The sequence below is a fragment of the Drosophila pseudoobscura genome, chromosome 4 (assembly GCF_009870125.1).
Source record: "Drosophila pseudoobscura strain MV-25-SWS-2005 chromosome 4, UCI_Dpse_MV25, whole genome shotgun sequence".
NCBI classification, from domain to species: Eukaryota; Metazoa; Arthropoda; class Insecta; order Diptera; family Drosophilidae; genus Drosophila; species Drosophila pseudoobscura.
The window spans coordinates 15069261-15089055 of NC_046681.1; the positions used below are offsets into that span (position 1 = coordinate 15069261).

Here is a 19795-nt window from a genome sequence, read left to right on the forward strand (position 1 = left end):
GTGGATATTTGATCAGTTAGTAGTATTTTCCAGCACTGAGAGTAACCGACTTACATATGAACCAAAATGAGACTCATAAAGTCCGCTTAATATTTGTTATAGCGTAGCAGTTCTATGAATGAACACTAAACTGAAAAAAGACCTTCAATCGTACTGCATTAGTTGATCGCAATAAACATGACGATTCGTCAGTTAGTAGTATTTTCCAGCACTGAGTGTAACGGACTAATTAACTAAAATATGATCATATTCAATTACGTTCATATTGGTATTGTATTATCTGCATAAAGACTGGTTAATATACTTCATTTTGTAGCAGTTATATGAGAAAACACTAAGCCTCAACTATACATTTAATCGTGCTGCTCTTTGCATTTATTTTATTTTAGTGATAGATCCAAAGATTAGCATTTTCCAACTCTGAGTGTAACGGATTAATTCAGATATATACCGTGTAATTTCAATCATATTGGTGATTTTATTGGAACAGCTTAAATATTATCTGCAACTGCCTAAAGACTGCATAATATTCTTCATATAAAAATTAAACTAAATTAATTTCAAGACTAAACAAGGTTGACTAAACAGCGTAAACGTTGCACTGCTCCCTGGACATATTGTGCCACTATCAGAATAATTGGCAATGCTTGAAGCATATTTTTTAGACGATCTGACGACTAAGGCTTAGAATATGATGGTCGGTCAGGGTAGGTATCCTCTTATAGACTACATATATAAGTTACAGTCGTACTTCTCTATTACGAACTTTAGTACTACGAAGGTATATAAAGAATTTATTTCCACCAAGACTTCGTTCAATTTGCAGTACGTTTTGCTCTCCTTATAAAGAATTTCCTTACAGTGAATATTTCTTTACTACGATTTTCGTACGCCCGTAACTCGAATGGTCATATGCTTTAGATCTCCCTATAACCAATGTTTAGTATATGCGAAAGTGGATGTGTATAACGCCCAGAAGGACGCGTTTCCGACTCCATAAAGTATATATCTTCTTGATCGGCAATTGCCGAGTCGATTGAGCCATGTCTGTCTCTCCGTTTACCTATATTCTGTCTCTCTCTCTGTCACACACTCTTTGTCTTGAACTGAACTGAGTATCGGGTATAAATGTAGAGTCGCGGCCTTAGCAGCTGAGCTCACCAATAGTGTTTGCATCAGCTCTCAGTTTGTAGGTGATTCAAAGGTTGATAGCCGGCAAAATGTCGAAGCGTAATTGCATTTAAGTGGAACGAAAGCTTTTGATAATTAGTAAAGTTTGCAAGTTTTGAAAAATAAATCAAAGCTTTTTAAAAAGGCAAACCGTGAAAAATTTAGCTCCAAGTGCAAAAGAATTCGCAGTAGTCTTTGCAAGAATGCTGAGGAGGCCATGTCTGCTCCATGGGCACTCCTTCCGACGAAGACGAAGAGTTCTCCAAAATTGTGGAGTTCAGTATATCTCAGGTCCTATAACTTTTAAATTATTGTTTAACAAATAAATTCTGAAGGTTTTTTGAGGATGATGAGGATAAACAAGACGTTGCTTCAATCGTTAAAGATCAAATTTGACCAGCGTATCTTTGTGGAGATGATAAATAATGCGCCTGAAAATGTATTTGCTTCCCTTAACGTCCTTGAACTTTTTTTTGAGAAGGGAAATTGAAAAATCAAACGCAAAACAAAAAATTACGTATTATTTTAAAGCAATATAAGCTTAATAACAATTTCATCCTTCGAATTCTACGAATTTTCGGAACAGGGAAATATTTTTGAAATACTAGAAAGACCACTGTTATGGAAATTTGGATGCTTGGATTACTTACTTGTGCAATAGAAACAGCAGAATATCGAAAAATAAGGAGGGAAAAAGGGGGAAACTTTATTGTAGCAGAAGACAAGACCTCTCTGCTCCACTTCGATCTTCCTTGTCTTGGTCACCTTCCCGCTTTTAATTCCTGTCTAGGATACTCAGTAGATCCGTGCCGTTTGAATCGATAGCCTCCTGAGACGGCATGGGGTTCCAGATAAGACCGTGTCCTCTCTTATGGGCGGAACAAGTTAGTTAAACAAAGATTCGTTTTCAGTCATATATTTCTTAACCTAAAGTATATAAATATTGAAGCTTAAAATACGGAAGAACAAGGAACATTTAAACACAGAACTTTGAAAAAGCATATGCTTTAACTCGTCAAACTGACTACTTTTTGGTACAACGATTTGATGGCTCCTATGGTGGTCAGGACCATGGATACCAGTGTGGCCACTCGCATGAGGATAACAAAGTCCGCTCCCTGTCCTTTGAAGAGGCTAGTCTGTGCATAGCCGTAGTATTGGGCCATCATGGCAATCACATAGGCAGCAAAGCCCAGCACGACATGGAAAGTCTTGTTGATCAGCGGCGACACCGCCCTGCTCATGGCTCGGGCCAGGACGGCAGCCAGCCCACTCAGCAGTGAGATCAAGCACAGGATGAAGGCAGCAAAGCCCAGGCTGGCATGTGTGGTAACAGCAATTGTCCATTTGTCTCGAATCAGTTGGATGAGACAGCCGGCTACGCCCATCCCGCCACCGATCACTTGCAGGACGACATGGGCCGCGGTTTTGTATTTGCGGGTGTAGCGCAGCGTTAGCCAGCTTCCGTCGTAGAAGCACATCATGCCTTCGGCCATCAGGAAGATGAATCCAAAGGTAACCAGCCACACATGCAGGTATATGCCAGTCAGGCCCTTGCGCAAACACATCCAACTGACCCAAAGGGTCACGAAGCCAATGCACAATTGGTTAAGGACATACAGAGCCGCTTCAATGTGCTGGATCACTGAGATTTGACTGGGTTTCTTCTCACTCATGGTTGAAGGAATTATGTAAACTAGGTCTCCGAATATTCAAATCACTAATTATTATATTCGAAACGAGTAACTCAAGGACTAACAATATTTATTATACTAGTAATCGCCGTGCATGTCCTGTGAAAGGATAATTTTATATTTCTACCCTTGCAGCAGCTTCTTTGAACCGTTTTTCATCAGGTTTTGCATTGAACTATATTAATTAAATGTGCTGAAGGTCTTTATTGCCTGAAAAACGAGTGGATTTTTGAGTGCACTCAACTGGCAGACTATTTGTTTGCTATCGTGTCATTCTAAAGCCCTCGACTCAAAGGATTATACTATATAATTGATAGCCACCCAGCACGATCATGTCTAAGTTCACGTATTGAACGCCATCCAATGGCAGACTTTGAACGTAGTAGTATTCCTAGTATTCGAGCTATGCATCTGCTCTGTCATGATCTAAGCATGGGAGATTATGAGCCAGCTCCAGTTCCCCATCGAATGTCTTATGCGCTGGGAATCACGTTTACCGTTCCCGCTCTTAGGCAAGAGCGCGGGGGGCTAAATATAGAGAGGTTATTAACAATAATTGGAGGCACTTTTAAGTTGAGTAGCTTTGAGTTGCTCGCTTGCGAAACTTAATGAAACATATGTATTTCGTGATTAGACCGCTAGTCATTCACTCCGCCTCCTTATCGAAATGCAAAATCGCACGTACCGAGATAAAGTTTGCCCGACATTCAGCCACACTCACATGTTGGTGGTAGACGACAGTTGTTTTTGGTCTCTGGCAAAGCGGCTGGACAGACAATCGGTTAGATTTTGGTTTTGCTGATCATTAAACACACACACACACACACACCTTCTAATCAAAGAAAACTGTAATTTTTGGAAAAGAAAATTAAGTGATGATTCCTATCTTGAGTGAGAAACTTGAACAGTACACATCTGTGAACAGTAGGTTATCTGAATTAGGATCCCATACCAGCCGCAACGCCTTCGCTATTTCTGTTCCATCATGGTACTTGAACAGTTTTTCGCTTTCATCGTACGGCCTTCATCAAGCACTCTAGGCTCATTGGAGGGCCACTTGCGTCTAGGAAAGTGTACTCTGTGCAGGAGCTTCTTTACTTGACTACGGATGACATTCACCATCACCTCTTCGCCGAAAGATGCATTGCAGATATTCGCCTAGGTGAGACATCCATACCTCCACAAAGTGCAATGCAGAAGAACCCAATCCGAAGCAGTGTGTTGAATATTTTTGCCTATATAGTTGCGCCAGTCATCAACCAGTCTGGTGAAATGATTGGGCAAGAAGAAATGCCTTTAATTTTGTAATGGTTATCCTGAAGGAACGCGCTATATTGAGCCTTCAGTAGAGGGTTTTTTTGACAACTTTGTCTCCAAACTTTTGAATCGAGGAAGAGCGAAATAAAATGAGTCGCTAAGAGCCTTAAGACCAGCACTATCCAAATCAAACAGAAAAATTAGCATTTTTAAGACGAGAACAGTTTTCCGATTTATCTGACTCCGCTGAGTAAGAGTTTTCAAGTTTTCAAAAGCGCTTCACTTTGGTACGTGCGGTCTTTATTAATTGATGTAGCTACCGTAGCCAGAGCTCAGCTATTATTGATGGTCCAGAGAATCGGTCCAACACAGATCAAGCCAAAATATACTCCAGCGCCTATTAGCATATCGATTCCCTGAGATCTATAAAACAAAAGGTCATCCCGGTAACGACCGCTGCCATCCTGAGACTCCTGTTTTACCCTAGATAGCTCGCAGCTACCTTGCACTCAGAGTCTTTGCCAATTGTCGCAGAGATTGGTAACCAGTACGAATTTCACTGGGAAGTGAGGTATAGGATAGATGTGGGATAGGATGTTGCTGGTCCCCCCACCAAATTCATCAGCGTCGAAATTGCACCAATTGTCACAGTAAATGAGTCCATCAAACGCATTTTAATTATACATTACATAGTGCAATTGGTAAATGGAAGATACATATTATTAATACATGTGTCTAGTTAGTTAATGGCGGCAACCGATACCATTTGCAGACTTGCAGCTGTGACTTATAGGCTGCACATACATCGAACTGAGTTTCTTATTTACTTATTGTACAAATTAATGTTCAGAGAACAAACAACATTTATTTACATGCATATTTTCGCACACAGAACGAAGCAAAGCAAATATGTATGGTATGTATGTGTATATTCATAGAATCTCGATCCTAATCCTAATTGGAAGTCACGACATACATATATATGTATACATATTAGGCTTAAATACATATTGTATTAGTTAGGGTGATGATTAACAAGACTATGAAATACTATCACAGCCTCATCCGACAGAGTTTATCCGCGAAGCACATAGACATAAATAAACAAACCTTATCTAAAGAGAGAGTATCAATTAGACTAGGGACCTACCGGCACGGTAGTCGACAGATACATGCTACTACTATAAGTGCGGCTCATCATTTGGGTGAAATTTATCTGTTAGCATGGGCAGACATCTAGACCAGTAACAATCTCAGGGGGGCGTCGTCTTATCACTCCCCACTGGATTCGACAAGAAGTACATTATCTTTAATATCTCGCTAAACTTTGGTGTATCTCTGGGATGGCGCTTCTCGAGCCCCGCTATCTGCTCGAGGGCGACTTCCACATCTACAACATTGCACAGAATCGATTGCAGTCGCTTGGGAAATTTACCGGGCGAATCCTCGACCCGTCTGCGTGTGGTTTCCAACATATCCAGCTGATCCTCCGGCGACACTTTGTGGTAGCTGACCACCAGCGTGGTTAGTTGCGGCAACTGGTCCGCCAATAGAAAGCCATAGTCCTGGGCATCGGATATACCGAGACGCTGCAGACGCTTGGCCCCCGCACTCTGCAGTATAGTCTTTTCCACTTGGTGTCTGTTGGCGGTCAGGTCCAGATGGGTCAGCGACAGCTGATCCAGTATCTCACTTAAGTACTCGGTCTCAATGGAGCACTCGCGGGCGACCAGCGACTCGAGTTTGGTCAGACTGATCATGTGCTTGCCCGTCACGTAGGCGCTGGACACGCTCAAACAGCGCAGCTGGCGACAGTTCTTGGCTATGGTATTGACCATGCTGTTGTTCATGTTCTCATCTGCAATGCAAAGCTCTTTTAGGTTACTAAAGTCTCGGCGCAGATAGAAGCTCAGTTCGGGGCGCATCAGGTGGCGGCCCAGGTACGAGTCGAATGCCTTTGAATGCACATTCCATATGTAGAGCTCCTCCATGGCGGCGCTAGTCAGCTCAAAGAAGTAGATGTAGTCCGACTTGCTCAACGGTTTTAGCATGGCATCCGACACTGAGACATTCCGATACCGTGGTTTCCTCCACACAATCTGGCAGAGCAGCTCCCGGAAACGGGGCGACAGGCGGCACATCTTTATTTGGTCCACCAGTGGCAGGTACTCCAGTATATGGCACACACAATCGTCGTTTAGCCTCTCCATGGCGAAAAATTGTTGTTAAACCGTACTTTTCGATGCTTTTTTTGTGTGTTTCTAGCAAATGTTGTGAATTTCACCAGCTGATTGCCGACCCTGAGAAATATACCGAAATATACCGTCTCATTTTAAAAATATACCGTAAATATACTGACGAATTCCTGTTCTGTTATACATATTCCTCGTTTTTAATTTTCCGTCGAATATTACTAGCTAGATAGAATATTATGCCATGCCCACATAATTTTATACGCCTAATTAACCTATTTTCTACTTGATTGGTCTATTTTAAACAATTGCTTTTATTGGATTTTGCCTAAAAAAGGTTTTAGCAAAAAAGGTCAAACAAATAAAACGTAAGAGAAAATCGTTCCTATTGCTTAATTTTTGTTGGTGTTTTTTTTTCTCTTCTCAGTGTACGGCCACACAGTTCAACAGTTTATTCAGATTGAAAATTAAATTATCGATAAAATTTGAAAATAATCAAATTCAAAATAACAGTACTTAAATAGGCTATCCAATAGGAACACGAACTTTCTGTATTAGATCCCACGGTCTTTGGCTCAGGCATTCGGCTACCTCAGCATCATCATGAGCCAGCCATGTGTACTTTATTTTAAACAAGCTTTCTGTTACCCTTAGTGGCAACTTATTCTAGTTTTACACTTAAGGTAAAGAAAAATTGATCAGAGATCATACATGCATAACAACAAAAAAATAATGTAAAACAATATTGCGACCGACCTTATTCTGGTATCCCAGATCACGACGCACGGAAGAGGGATTTGGCAGTGGCTGGAGTTCTTAACTAAGGATCAATGATATTTTTCTGTTCAACTCTGCATTCCATTTCAGATTGATAGTGATTACCGAAGCTGAAATCGAAAATGAAAAGCAAAAGATTTGTGAAATGTTTGTATTTATAAATGCTTTATTCGTATAGACTAAACGATAGCTTCAAGCTTTCTGCGGGTTTCATCGGACTTGTGATGGAAGGTTTAGACCCTGTCGTTTGGAATTTGTAATTCCTATTGCTCAGCAACTGCCAAAGCAGCCTGAACAGGGTCCTGTTGCGCCACACGGTCCGCAGACATTGGGACCATAGCAGGGTCCACAGCAAGGATCACAGCACGGACCGCAGCACGGACCGCAGGACGGACCGCAGCAGGGACCGCAGCACGGACCGCAGCACGGACCACAGCAAGGAGCGCAGCACGATCCACAAGGGTCACACATTTTCGATCCGTAAAATTTCTAAAAACAAAATAATTTTAATTCTATTGATTTTAGAAGAAAAGTGAAAGTAGTTACCTGAAACCAAACAGGAACTTGAAACTATACAAAAATTTGTTTGTTCTGTGCGGATCGGAGTGTGATTAACAACTGAAAAAGTAAAGCAGTAGAAAATATTACAAGATTTTGACAACTATAAATGGAGTTCTTGTGGGTAATGTGATTGGCCCAACATACAATATACATAATCGAAATAATTCCATCAAGTCATCTGTGAAAATAAAACTATAGAACTACAGTTAATTATCCAACAATTACAATATTAAAGGACCCTTTAAGAATCCAATTAAACATAATGCGCAGAAAAAGGAAAACTGTTGTCCGCTCTACGGTGGCCCCTCAGTCGCCTTGCATACGTATCAATTAACATTTTGAGTGTGTTTCCATGTTCAACTGTCACTTTTATACGCATCATGCAGCATCCGAACCAAGAAGACCGCCCCAGACCCAAAATACCCCAAACATAACGCATTTTCTCTGTCTGACTGGCTGACTGTTTCGGGACCAGGCATGGGCTTGGTATGGCCCTCACATGATTTGTGCGTGACCATGCGAAATGTAAATTATTTATGTTTTGTGCGTCGTATATAAGGCATTATCCTACAAATGTATTGAGTTCTGCCTCCTTCTGACAGGCGACTGGGCTCGGACCAGCCCGGCGTCGCTTTCACAATAGCCCAAAAAATAGCCAACTGTTGGAGGCACCCTTGTCAGGACAGCATTGGACAGCAATTGATTGGCATTAGGGGGAGTATAGGAAAAAAGCGGGCATAGCTGGTGTGCTCAGAATAACGAATCGGCAAAAAAAATTAAAGTACACTTTAAAATTTGCATTTCAGTTATCGTAGATGCCATAAATTGGTTGAACTATCCTCGAATCGGTGCCGAAAATTAGGTCACTCAACCCAAATCATGTTTATGGTAATCTGACAGTTTTATAGATAGCCCAACCATATTCATAATACAGCTAAAGTGTTGCTTTTGAGATCAAGTAAAGGAAGATATGCCCTAAATGGTTACACAAATGTCATGAGCCCTGGGGAATTTTACTCAAGTGTTTTATGAAATCGATTAAATGAATGAATGAAGGAATACGAAGACTTACCAGTGTGTCCTTCAAAATGCAATCATGATCGATCTGAACTGTTGTACAAGGATGAACTCTACACCAGTCCATAGCATTGTCATTGCCCTTTTAACGTGCCCACACTTCTTTCTATAGAAGGAAGGCTATTGTTTAAATTAGATAATGACTATGACTGGCATACGTATAGGTCATCCCACCACCGACTGTCCGGCATTTTCCCTTGGTGGGTGTGCGCCCCCAGTTCTCGCCTGGTTCTCAGGTTTCCCCCATTTAAGTGGCCCACAATTTGTGCTGGCCGTTTCCATTGTTGCGGCTCAATTATGGACGTGATTAGAGCAGCCATGCATTATATGTACATATATATGTTTGTTCCCAATAACCACTTCCTCCCACATAAGCGAGCGCTCGGCTAAGCGGCAATTAGACGCTACGCGAAAGTGCTCAGCTCCGATAAATTATTAGCTGCCAAAATGATGGCTTTTAAAAACCTGCCACCTTTTCATTTTTTGGTTCTGGTTCTTTTTGCCAAAAACAAAAAGAAAAAACCGAAACCCTCTCCGAAAGAAAAAAAAAGGAGAAAGACCTGTGTAAAACGCCATCAAATATGCAACACTTTTTCTTGTTCAGCGCCTTGGCAAACAATTGGCCAATTAAGTCAAAAGTTTGCCTGCTTGTAGCAGGAAGGTTCCGCCGGTGGAGCACCCAGCCCCAGCCCCTGCTCTTGGCTCCTGTCCATTGGCCCCAGCCGATGGCCATTGCATGCCAGGCGCACATTTTGTGGCCATTTGCGTGCCGCCTTTCGGTCCGCGACGGGGCTCGTTCGCCCATGATTTCGGACCTACAAAAGGGCGTAAAGGCGTAAGAAGGGAAACGGAATGCAGCTCGTTACGTGCTTTATGCAGATGGTCGGGACGGGACGGGACTTTTTCACGGTTTACATTTTCGATTTTGTGCTTTCCTCCGTCTGTTTCCCGGGACTGCCGCAAATCGCAGACATGTTGGCATTGCAAATTCAATGGAGGAGCACTCTTTGGCCACTGAGAGACTGAGTGCAATATTTCATTTTTAATTCGGACCCAAGAGGTGTGGATTTGATTTAGTTTGTCCAAAGACCAGGAAATTGATCGGCATTTTTCTCTCGCTTGTAATTTTTTGGGGCTGCTTTCCCCCAAAGAGCAATTTCCAGGGGCAGCACATGTGCATTTTGGGCACTTTGGTTAATGCTAGTTTTGGGATTACTTGAAAAGTTCATTCATGAGTCACTTTGGGGGAGCACTTTATGGTTCGAAAGTAGTTTGAGTATTAGTTTTCCATCACCATTAGAAAAGTAAAAGTAAGAGCCAATGCTGTTCCAAACTTACCAAAAAGCAGACGAACATACTTTTGACACCCATTCTAAACCCATTTAATGCCGCAACACTTTCTGAAATTTAACAACAAATAATCACAATTAATTGATTTAGTTTTTGGTTTTCATGCTTTGATTTATTTTGTCGGTACTCTCATTTCTCATGATTTTCCTCCGAATTTCTTGTTTTCTAAATGCCTGGCGAAATTATTGAACGTCTCAGCTAATTAAGTCAATGTAATTACATAATTAGTTTAAATTCATATTATTATACTTGTATGTTCTGGTTTTTGTTTTTGTTTTTTGTTTTGCTTCATGGAAGAGAAGAAACTTGTTGGATCACAAAGGTTTTTTTTGCTTTTGCTTTCGTTTTTTTTTGCTAGGGTTAAATCTGGCTCAAAGGCTCTCTAACAAAAGGATTAGAAACAAAGTATTCGAATGGAATTTTAACCACATTAAAGCTTATGTACACTAAAACAACATAACTAACAATTTGAAATCGATTTCGTTGGTTTAGGCTTGAGTTAGGCTAAGGATTTCTTATATTCTTCGTTTGTTCAATTTTCATTTTATTACAGTTTACGGTAAGGCTGAAGACAGAGTATTAAAAGTGTTTTTTTATTGTTTAAGAGTAAAAGTTGTTTATAAAATATATTTATCATATATCAAAGTATAGTATCCATAGTTTATCCATAGGCGTATATTACAGTTTACCTTTTATACAGAGCCACCACACCGCCACTCTAGTTTCCACTTGAGCTAATTATATTTTGTGGTTTCTTTTATTTTTTTTGGTTTTCAAGGTTTCTTTTTATAACTCGAATAATGCAAACGCTTGATCCACTAAACGAACTAGACTACTGTATACTCGTATATAGTTATTTGATTCTTGTATATATCAGAATATCAGTAGGTGTATATATATGTATATTATATTGTATGCTTGTATAGTTACTAAATGGTATTTGAGTCAATATTCATTATGTCGTATGTCGTGTGTCGTATGTATATATATATATTGCAAATTTCATTAATATCTCTACTTGAATTCCATATTCTTGTGTATATATGCACTATCTTCATATAGTTATTAATTTTCCCACTTGTTTCTTTGGTAATTGGTCCTTAGTACACTACATAGAAAGCAATTAAATATTCGGTATCGTTTTGTTTCTTAGAGCAATTTCAATTTCCATAGCATTGGGCGCCCCGACACGGCATCGCACTTATGGCTTCATCTGGAGGGCCGGACCTAGGCCCCATTTGAGGTAAAACACCTTCGTCCTTTAATTTTTTTGTGGGTGGGTGTGTGTTTGTGTGTCAACAGGGGTCGGGGCGTATGTGTGTGGGGCGAGGGGACGAGAGCGAGATGAGAGCAGCAGCAGCTGGTCTTTTTACAGCCGCAGACTCAGCTTTTCCGACATCTAACACAGCTGTGACGACCTTTCAGACCAAAAATAAACACCTGAAACCCACACACAGACCCGTCCGTCACCGACCACCACACCAGGTGGTGTACGAGTATCTGTGTGTGCTTTTCCTTTTCCCTTTGTAGGTATGCGTGTTTGCGTGTGTGTGTGCCAGCCAGCGAGTTAATTGTGGACGGGTAAACGTACACCCCCGGACTTAGCCAAACATTGGCATGCGTTTTGCCAGCGTCTAAAAACGCGTAAAAACGGCAGAAACCGCCAGCGACGCACATAAAAGTGTCAGGCAGTCAGAAATTTATGTTGCCTTGCAATTTTCTAACATCCCACCTAGAGGCCTACCTCAGGGATCTCTCTCTCACTCGGAAGGTAGGGGTTAAGGCTAGGGGGCTCTGCGGCAAGCGTGGCTTTATTATTAAAATTGCCCTGAAAGTTGGAGAAATTTTGAGGCCATTGAGATTGCCACTGCGAAGCGAGGAGATGTACTTGTATGGCACTCTTTCGTAGGTAAGAGCTGAAATGTTGTTAAGGTGCTAAAACTTAAAGACTGCCTGGTAATTAGGTTTCAATTCGTTTAAGTCTACTTGAGCTTTATGTCTCATAAAAAGCTGTAGTTTTTCGGATTTAGATTCGCCCATAGTTGCCTGGGGATCTTATAACAATTAGTAGGGTTATCATAGCAATACGCTTTAAAGGCTTTCCTGCCAGATTTTGAGATCTCTTTTATGTATCCTGTCATATCTGAGATAAACTCTTTGCTAAAAGCATCCATAATATTAACATTAATCAGCTATGGCTAAGCCTTGGAGATCTGCTGAGGGAGTGCCCTTATTTCTGGTTCTTCTGAAACCTTCTCTACCTTCATTCTGCCTCCAGACAACCCGATCGGAGCTATCCTATAACCATATATTTTCCAACTGCTGCCACTGCCACTGCTTCTGTTTCTGGGCGACTGCCAGCACAACCATCATAATTAGGAGCCGCAACCGAGTCAGAATTTGCCTGGCGGTTTTGCTAATTAACTGCCGCTTGCAAAAAGTGTGCCGGGCCAGAAATCTAATTAAAGCTAATCCCTTTCTGCATATTGCCATATTTGAAAAGAAGGGAAAGTATGGTAGCGGGATGCTCCAATCTTCCAATGGTGTTGCCTTGCTAATTGGGGCTTTTAATGGGACTGGGAATGGGACTGTCCGTCTGTCTGTCTGTCTGTGCGATGCAGTGTCTTTGGCGCCTCAGTGCCTTTGTCCTTTGTCAACGTTGCCTGCTCCTGCGCCTGTGACAGTCGCAGTTTTGCATACAATTCGAGCATTATTTTGTCATTCTTTTTCTTTTTAATGTTTAATGTGTATCGCAGCTATTTTTGACCTTTTTTCTCATTTTCATTTAACTCGTTAGTTCACCTTCGCTTATGGACTAGTTTCTTGGTTAATTCTACTTTCACTACTACTTTCTCCTTTAGAAATGTACTTTGCCATGCCTTCAAAGTCGAAATTGAAGTTCTTGTGGCAATACAAAATAATTAACAAAAACGATTCAATTTGTCTATTAAATATTTGAAATATTGTTGCGCTACTTACATGCATTTAAACTATTAAATTTGTTTATTTTCTTTATAATTTTCATTCTTTCTTGTTGTTGTTGTTGGAGTTTATCGCTTAGTATATTTTCTCCTCTTTAATTTAATTTTACTTTGGCCATTTTGCGTTTTTCTGCTGTTTGCTTGCTGCGAATTCAATTCAGTTTTTATTCGAAATTATTTTCATGCAGGGCTGCCTGCGTGCCTGCCTGCGTCTCTGGTTCCAACATTCCGTTTCATTTCAATTATTTATGCTTTTTATTTATGGCTGTGTTGCTGTGTTGTGTTTTTATTCCATTGGATTTAATTAAACTTTACTGCAAACGTATTTTCTTTCTCGTTTTCCCCAGCTGATGGGACAACGACCATATCTCTCGGACATTATTCTGTTTAATTTCGTTTGTGTTTTGGTGGCAGTAAATTTTATGATAAAATTCAATCATAGAATGTGCGATTAACAGCATTCATATTACAGAAAGAGTGTCTTAAAGATAGCTATGCAAATGAAAGCACTCTTTAATCGGAAATAAAGTTACTCTAAATTATTTTCAATCTCTTTTTCACTTTTCAATTATGAGCAAAACTTCATCAATTTATGTAGAATTTATGGGCTCTGTGCTCTCTGCCCGCATCAGCCATTAACAATTTTAGCAAATGATAAAAATGTGTGTGTTTCACCACCAAAAAATGCCATTTAGAACGTTGTCAAATTTGATTTATGGTGGCAATTTCCGTTCTGGCCGAAAGCCGCCCACCTCAACCTCAGCTGGTTCTTGTTTGCCTCTTCAATAAATGTGTGTTTTCAATTTTATTTCTGTTTTCTCTTCATTGGAAATTTATGCAAAACTGCATAAGTTATAGCAAACAAAATAAAATAAAAAATCAACAATAAAGAAAGGCAGATTCGGATAACCGAAGCGCTTTATACCCTTGCAGAGGGAGTGAAAGAAAGCATTTGAATTTTGGGACAGTATTTTCCTAAAGTTTGAAGGACACATGGATCACGCATAATTCTAGTTTGAATATAAGTTGTTGAAATTTCACTCAAAGTGGTAATACCCTCTGCAAGGGCATTAAAATGTCACACCTGTCACCGAAGAAAAGCCGCATGCGAATTTTTTTATTGCCTACCTTTGTGCGCACCGCGGTCGCTCTCCCTCTTTTGCGCTCAGTGTATGCTTGTATAGGTGTAGATTGGAGGTGTGTGCGTGTGCATGTTTTTATCTGTGTCTGTTTCTGTGTCTGTGCCTCTGTGTGTAAGTTATGTTTTCACAACCATGTTGATTTTGCTACTTTTATCCGCATACTCGTGCCATAAACATTCGTGGTTTGTTTCCGCTGCTATGGGCACACTGGTTTGGCCTTTTCGTGTTCTGCTTTTTATCAGGGCTCTGGGCACACTTGCTTTGCCTTTTCGCAGGACACACTTGTTTCCTTGATCATTCGTAGTAGTGTTCTTCTTTGCTTATTAATTTTCAACAAAATGCCACTTAACTTAGTGGTTAATGGGGTTCTCCTGCTGGCTGTGTGTTTCGGTATCTCTGTGTTTGGTTTGTGTCGTAAACGATAAATTACATTTAATGCAATTTACAAAAAAACCATTTCGTTCCCACGTTCCGTTTTGAGTTTTGCAATCAGAATTATTCCATCTCTAAATTATGTTTATTGCTGCATATCGCCGCCATTGCCCAGGCCAGCCTTCGACTCCGGCGGCACCTGTTGTGTTTTGGTAGATAGAAATTCGTTTTGAATGAGTTTTCCAAAAAATACATCATTTATTCGCTACTTTGATAGGCAGAAAGTATATAGATATAGAGAGTTATAAAGGAGGAGTACAGGTAGACAGACAGAAAGAGAGATAGAGACACAATCAAGGCATAAGCAAACATTTAGGTAAAGTAGCAAGTGTCTGTGTGGGGTTGTCTGTGTTCTTTGCGTATCTGTTTCTGTATCTGTATCTGTATCTGGATAAAAGGAAAACACACATCGAGCAACAGCAAGTCCCAATAAAATATACACACTCGCACACACTTATAGACGCAACCAAATAGAAAAAATATACAAACATACATACAGACATCATGTAGGACAGCCAAAATAATTTGTGTGAAACAACCAAAAGAATAAACGTGAAATTAGGACTAAGCCAGAAAGAAAAACTTGCATAGAGTACGATTCGGAAGAGACTGAGAAAGAGATGTTTGAACCAAAAAGAAAACTTGCTGAAGAGTAAGACTTGGAAGAGGCGAAGGCGAAGGAAAACGATAGAACTCATAACAACAGCAAAACAGCAGCAAAATAAAGTTGGAACAACTTGCAAGACACCCAGAACAACCCAACAAGAAAAGAAATACCAAACTAAACTCAACTAAATTTAACCGAACTCAACGGAAAGCCGCAAAACTCCGCACTTTGCCACGCATCACGGAGAAAAGGCTCCCCCCCAGAACCCCAGAAACCACCAACAAGCATACATACATGTAAGAGTATGGCGCGGGCTAGGGCTAGGGGACCGTGAATGATTCCCGGTGACTCGTAAGCCGCGGGTAAGCCTAAAGTGTAACAAGTGTATTTCGGATTCAACGCGTTTCATATTAAATTAAGAGCGAAACGAACCGGGAAAGTGGCGTACAGGAAGGTGGGGTCTCGGATTAGCTAAGTTTTTTCGCCTGTTTTCCACTTAAAAGTTATGAAATTAGAAAAAAGCCGCATGAATAGAAAAATGAATGAACAAGGAAAATGGGAGAAACATAGGTTGATGGGTTATGCATGGTAATATTAGTATGGGAGGGATTTTTGTGGTATTTTTGATGTGTGCTAGGATTAAAGCAAGGGCTTTAGGCTTTTAAAGGCAATCAAGTTGTATTTGTATTTGAGTATTTTTATAGTATTTTCGGTTAGGATGTAGGGGAAAGGAAGGGTACATCTACAAGTATTAAAATTATAAATATTCAGTATTTCAAAGCAAAACTTTCAAAGCAAAAAGAAAAAGGTTTTTGACGGTCCCCGCCCCTTAAAAATTGACACATTTAAAGACATTGAAACAGCGAATAAACTCTTAACAGATTGAGATTACGAGTACGAGTATTTCCGAGTAGCTAATGACAACGAGAACAACATCAATGAAAACCAAAATTCAGGATTACAATTAGAAAACAATGAGAAAACGACGACGAAGGCAAAATACAATGGACGAGAATAGACAACGACGACTGTACCTAGTATCGTATCTGAAGGATGGGGGGATGTGGAATCAAAATTAGCGCCCATAGAAACTATGGAAGTCCAGGAAATCCATGGAATCTGTTTGATTTTGTTGCTGCTGATCGATCTACACGAGGGAGGAAGAATGTAAGGACAAAATACAGAACCGAAAAGAGGTAACCGAAAAGGAAATGGCATTTGTTGTGGTATTTTTTTGGCGGTGAGTTTGGTGGGTGAGATATATATTGTTTTTTGGAGAGCAGGAGAAAGAGAGAGTTATATATATATATATATATATTGATATAATTGTGGTAGGAGAGTGGCAGAATATAATACAAAAATAAATGGTTTGGAATACAAAAGAAAAGTGTAAACAATTCTACGGCTCAAGCACTCACCAGCTTCTTGAAACAGTCCTCGAAAAATGCGGTCATTGAGCGATAAAGGTGCCGCTTAACTCCCGACAAACTGTGGCCCTCATCTGGATAGATCTGCTGCTTGTAGAGCACTCCTTTGCTGGTCAGAGATCGGGCCAGGACCATCGATTGCTGGACATGAACATTGTCATCGGCTGTGCCATGGACGAGCAGGAACTGACGATCGCGCAGGTTGTCCACATACTTGGACAGATCGCTCTCCTCGTAGCCCTTGTAGTTGTCCGTGACATTGGGGAAACTCAGATAGCGTTCGGCATAGGTAGAGTCTGGAATGATAAAGAGTATCCTTACACCTCTAGGATCCTTAAAAGACCACAAAACCCACCGTATAGCTTCCAATTGGTGACCGGTGAAACACTTATCCCGCACTGGAAGATATCCTGTTGGCCGGCGAGTGCCAGAGCAGCCGTATAGCCGCCGTAGCTCCAGCCCCAGACACCCATTCGTCGGGAATCGATAAAGTGCAGGTTGTCGCGCAGATACTCGCTGACCTCAAGCTGATCGGAGACCTCGACACTGCCCAGACGCTTGTAGACCTCGTGGAGCAGTTGGTAGCCCTGACCCGCGGAGCCGCGTCCATCGATCTCGACGACAATGTAATCCTTGCTGCCGGACAAATAGGTGTTCCAGTCGACATGCCAGCGATCGGTGACCAGCTGAGTGCCCGGACCCGAATACACATGCAGGATGGTGGGATATCGCGTGATTTCGTCCTCGCGCAGCACGGGCGGCAGGTAGAGCCGCACCTGGGCATGATAGCCGCCGGAGATCATTACCGGGAAGGTCTTCATCTGCGGCAGGGCGGTCTTGGCCATTTTCTCCTTGAGTCGCGTATTATTCTGGATCGTGACGAGTAGCTCCAAAAACTGGGACTTGGGTTCGACGTCTGCCTTCTCCTCTCCGCCCTCCGTTGGGGGTTCCTCTTGTTGGGTGCTCTGACGGTTGACCTTGGGGCTCGATGGGATGGTCGACTTTAGGCCATAGATAATGGAGGTGGGAACGACGGGGCCCAGGCACTCGACAAGGACATAGCGCGCCTGCAGAGTGATGGGAAACTGTGCCTCATGGTAGAGACAATCGCTGGGTGGCGGTGGCAGCGGTGGCCTCTGTCCGCGTCCGGGACGCGCCTGCTGCTCCAGGGGCATGGCCGGTGGCGGTGCCTGGGCCTCCACCTCCTCGGAATCCTCCCAGTCGTCATCCCAGGCCGTCACCAGCTTCGGCGGCGACTTGGTGTGACCCTCCTCGTAGCTATCGGAGCGCTGCATCAGGGCGGGACACGTGAGGCAGTCGGGCGAGTGCATTGCCTGTCCCTGGCGGGCGGGCAGAGCGGACACGCGGTAGAGATGCTGCTGCGAGGGCAGACGCTCCGGGGTCCCCAGGAAGTAGCTGCGAGAAGTCAAACCGGGTTCAGTGGCATTCCAATCCAACCCTCCCTTCTACCGGAAGGTACTTACATCCAATTATCCAGCTGGTCCCAGTGTAACAATCGATTCACCTCGTAGGGGCCATGGGTGAGGGGCAGCACCCGGTTATTGTCGATGTCCACGTGCACGATGTGCCGGAAATAGCCTGCGATTATCGAGCGCCGGAAGAAGAGACGAAACGGAACGAAAGGGAAGGGAAGAGGCATTGTATTACCGGCACCTTCAACCGCTGGAACAAAGCGCAAATCCAAAAGCACCCAAATTGACATATGGCTCACTTACCAAACAGGCCATCGCGTAATGGAGAGATGGCCACATAGATACTCCCATTGGCCGCAAACAGTGGCACGGAGACGGTGTCCACCCAGCCGCGTCCATCGCCACTCACCCGATGGGTCTGCAAAGGATAGGGGACGATTGCTGGCTGGGGTCATTGGGTCATTTAGTGGTTTGGCGCAGCACTCACCTCAATGCACTCGAACGACGGACTCTTGCACACACTGACCACGGATATGTTCTGGGGCCGATTCAGCCAGACCACAGCGATCTCTGTGCCACTTACCCAGCTGGCGCTGCTAAAGTAATGATCTCTGTAAAGGGTGGAGGGATGAGGGAAAATTAGAGGCACGAGCCTTCAGGGGAACCTGTCTTGCATCCACTTACTCGTTTGCTATAATTTGCGGCGGTCGTAGGTTCGTGATGTGCACCTTCTTTGGATCCTTGAGGTCGGCCACCCGTAAAGTTATTGTGGGATTTTGAGTGCCTGGCTTTGGATAGCTATTGGATATGAAAGGAAGAGTTTTATTTTAAGTTAAGCTGCCTGTTTCTGTTGAACCATTCATTAATTTTCATCCACATTCTTGACTCGAACTAAACTTCTTTCCACATGCCCTATTTTCGGGCAGACCTTTTCTAGCAATTTATCAAACCCAATTGACAGGAGATCAACGAGGCTGGAGAACCCACACTCCCACTCCTACTCCCACTCTCTCTCTCTGCTGTTAATATGCTACAGACTGCTTAGGTGGCGATGTTGCTCTGTTGTTTTGTCTTTGGCCCCCGAAAACTAATTTCAGGGACCGAATCTGTCACTACGTCTAAGAAAAGAGAACGAGTGCGGGATAGAGGGGTCCCATCCGAAAAAGGTTAAAGCCACTGTCAGACATCCACCTGCCTGTGAAAAGGTTCAGCTCTTTTACTTCATGAATTTTAAGCATTGTGCTAGGGGGAGGCCATTAGGTCTAACGACAGTCACGAGAGAGAGCAGGGCATCATTAACACATAATCGAAAAGTGATATAGCCAAAAGCCCCATAATGGGGTCACGACTTACCGTAAGGATCTGATTTCCGGGTAGAGGTTGGCATACGGATTACTCCCCCCTCCCGACGACGACGAGCCACCACTTCCTCCGGGCGTGCCTGCGGCTCCGCCTCCGGCTGCAGCTGCTGCTGATGCAGCCCCACCGGATGGACCCGTCGTACCGTACCAGGCAAAGTGCTGCTCTTGGACGTGCGTGTCGTTGAAGGTGGCGTAGAGCATCAGTTGGCCAGTGTCGGACAACCAAATCGCATTATTTGCATGAAGGATTTCCTCTGCAATGCGAAACAAAGGGGAAATTGGAATATGTTTCCATGATACTCGTACTTCGATCGAATTATACTGTTCAGTGGAC

At 42.5% G+C, this 19795-nt stretch overlaps 3 protein-coding genes and 1 long non-coding RNA gene across 7 annotated transcripts in view; all 4 read right to left on the bottom strand.

Moving 5' to 3' along the window:
- Window positions 1-2070: 2070 nt before the first annotated feature.
- LOC4816217 (uncharacterized) lies at window positions 2071-3239 on the bottom strand. The gene has a single exon (XM_001355785.4). It carries the CDS (start codon window positions 2844-2846, stop codon window positions 2178-2180), a length of 669 nt encoding a protein of 222 aa, XP_001355821.2. The 5' UTR covers window positions 2847-3239; the 3' UTR covers window positions 2071-2177.
- Window positions 3240-4763: 1524 nt separating this feature from the next.
- LOC4816252 (uncharacterized) lies at window positions 4764-6421 on the bottom strand. Its single transcript, XM_001355786.4, has one exon. It carries the CDS (start codon window positions 6329-6331, stop codon window positions 5375-5377), a length of 957 nt encoding a protein of 318 aa, XP_001355822.2. The 5' UTR covers window positions 6332-6421; the 3' UTR covers window positions 4764-5374.
- An 806-nt stretch (window positions 6422-7227) lies between these two features.
- LOC26533322 (uncharacterized) lies at window positions 7228-7779 on the bottom strand. Its single transcript, XR_004469608.1, has 2 exons — window positions 7637-7779; window positions 7228-7579 (listed from the first exon to the last, which is right to left on the bottom strand). It is a non-coding gene; the product is annotated as an uncharacterized lncRNA (long non-coding RNA).
- Window positions 7780-10163: 2384 nt separating this feature from the next.
- Dpp10 (Dipeptidyl peptidase 10) overlaps window positions 10164-19795 on the bottom strand; it is a 49755-nt gene continuing 40123 nt past the window's right edge. For 3 of the 4 annotated variants that reach the window (XM_033381141.1, XM_033381142.1, XM_015181475.2), the window contains 9 exons: window positions 19454-19715; window positions 18785-18898; window positions 18588-18711; window positions 18404-18518; window positions 18152-18266; window positions 17023-18083; window positions 16659-16963; window positions 16275-16387; window positions 10164-14772 (listed from right to left, as the gene is read on the bottom strand). In XM_033381141.1, the coding sequence (XP_033237032.1) occupies window positions 16316-16387; window positions 16659-16963; window positions 17023-18083; window positions 18152-18266; window positions 18404-18518; window positions 18588-18711; window positions 18785-18898; window positions 19454-19715 (2168 nt within the window). In that variant the 3' untranslated portion in view covers window positions 10164-14772; window positions 16275-16315. The remainder of the gene's footprint in view (window positions 14773-16274; window positions 16388-16658; window positions 16964-17022; window positions 18084-18151; window positions 18267-18403; window positions 18519-18587; window positions 18712-18784; window positions 18899-19453; window positions 19716-19795) is intronic. The other variant, XM_001355787.4, reaches the window with a different exon arrangement.

What these genes read in the sequence shown, in the direction of transcription:
- LOC4816217 (XM_001355785.4), bottom strand. Translation starts at nt 2,846, where the DNA reads ATGAGTGAGAAGAAACCCAGTCAAATCTCAGTGATCCAGCACATTGAA.
- LOC4816252 (XM_001355786.4), bottom strand. Translation starts at nt 6,331, where the DNA reads ATGGAGAGGCTAAACGACGATTGTGTGTGCCATATACTGGAGTACCTG.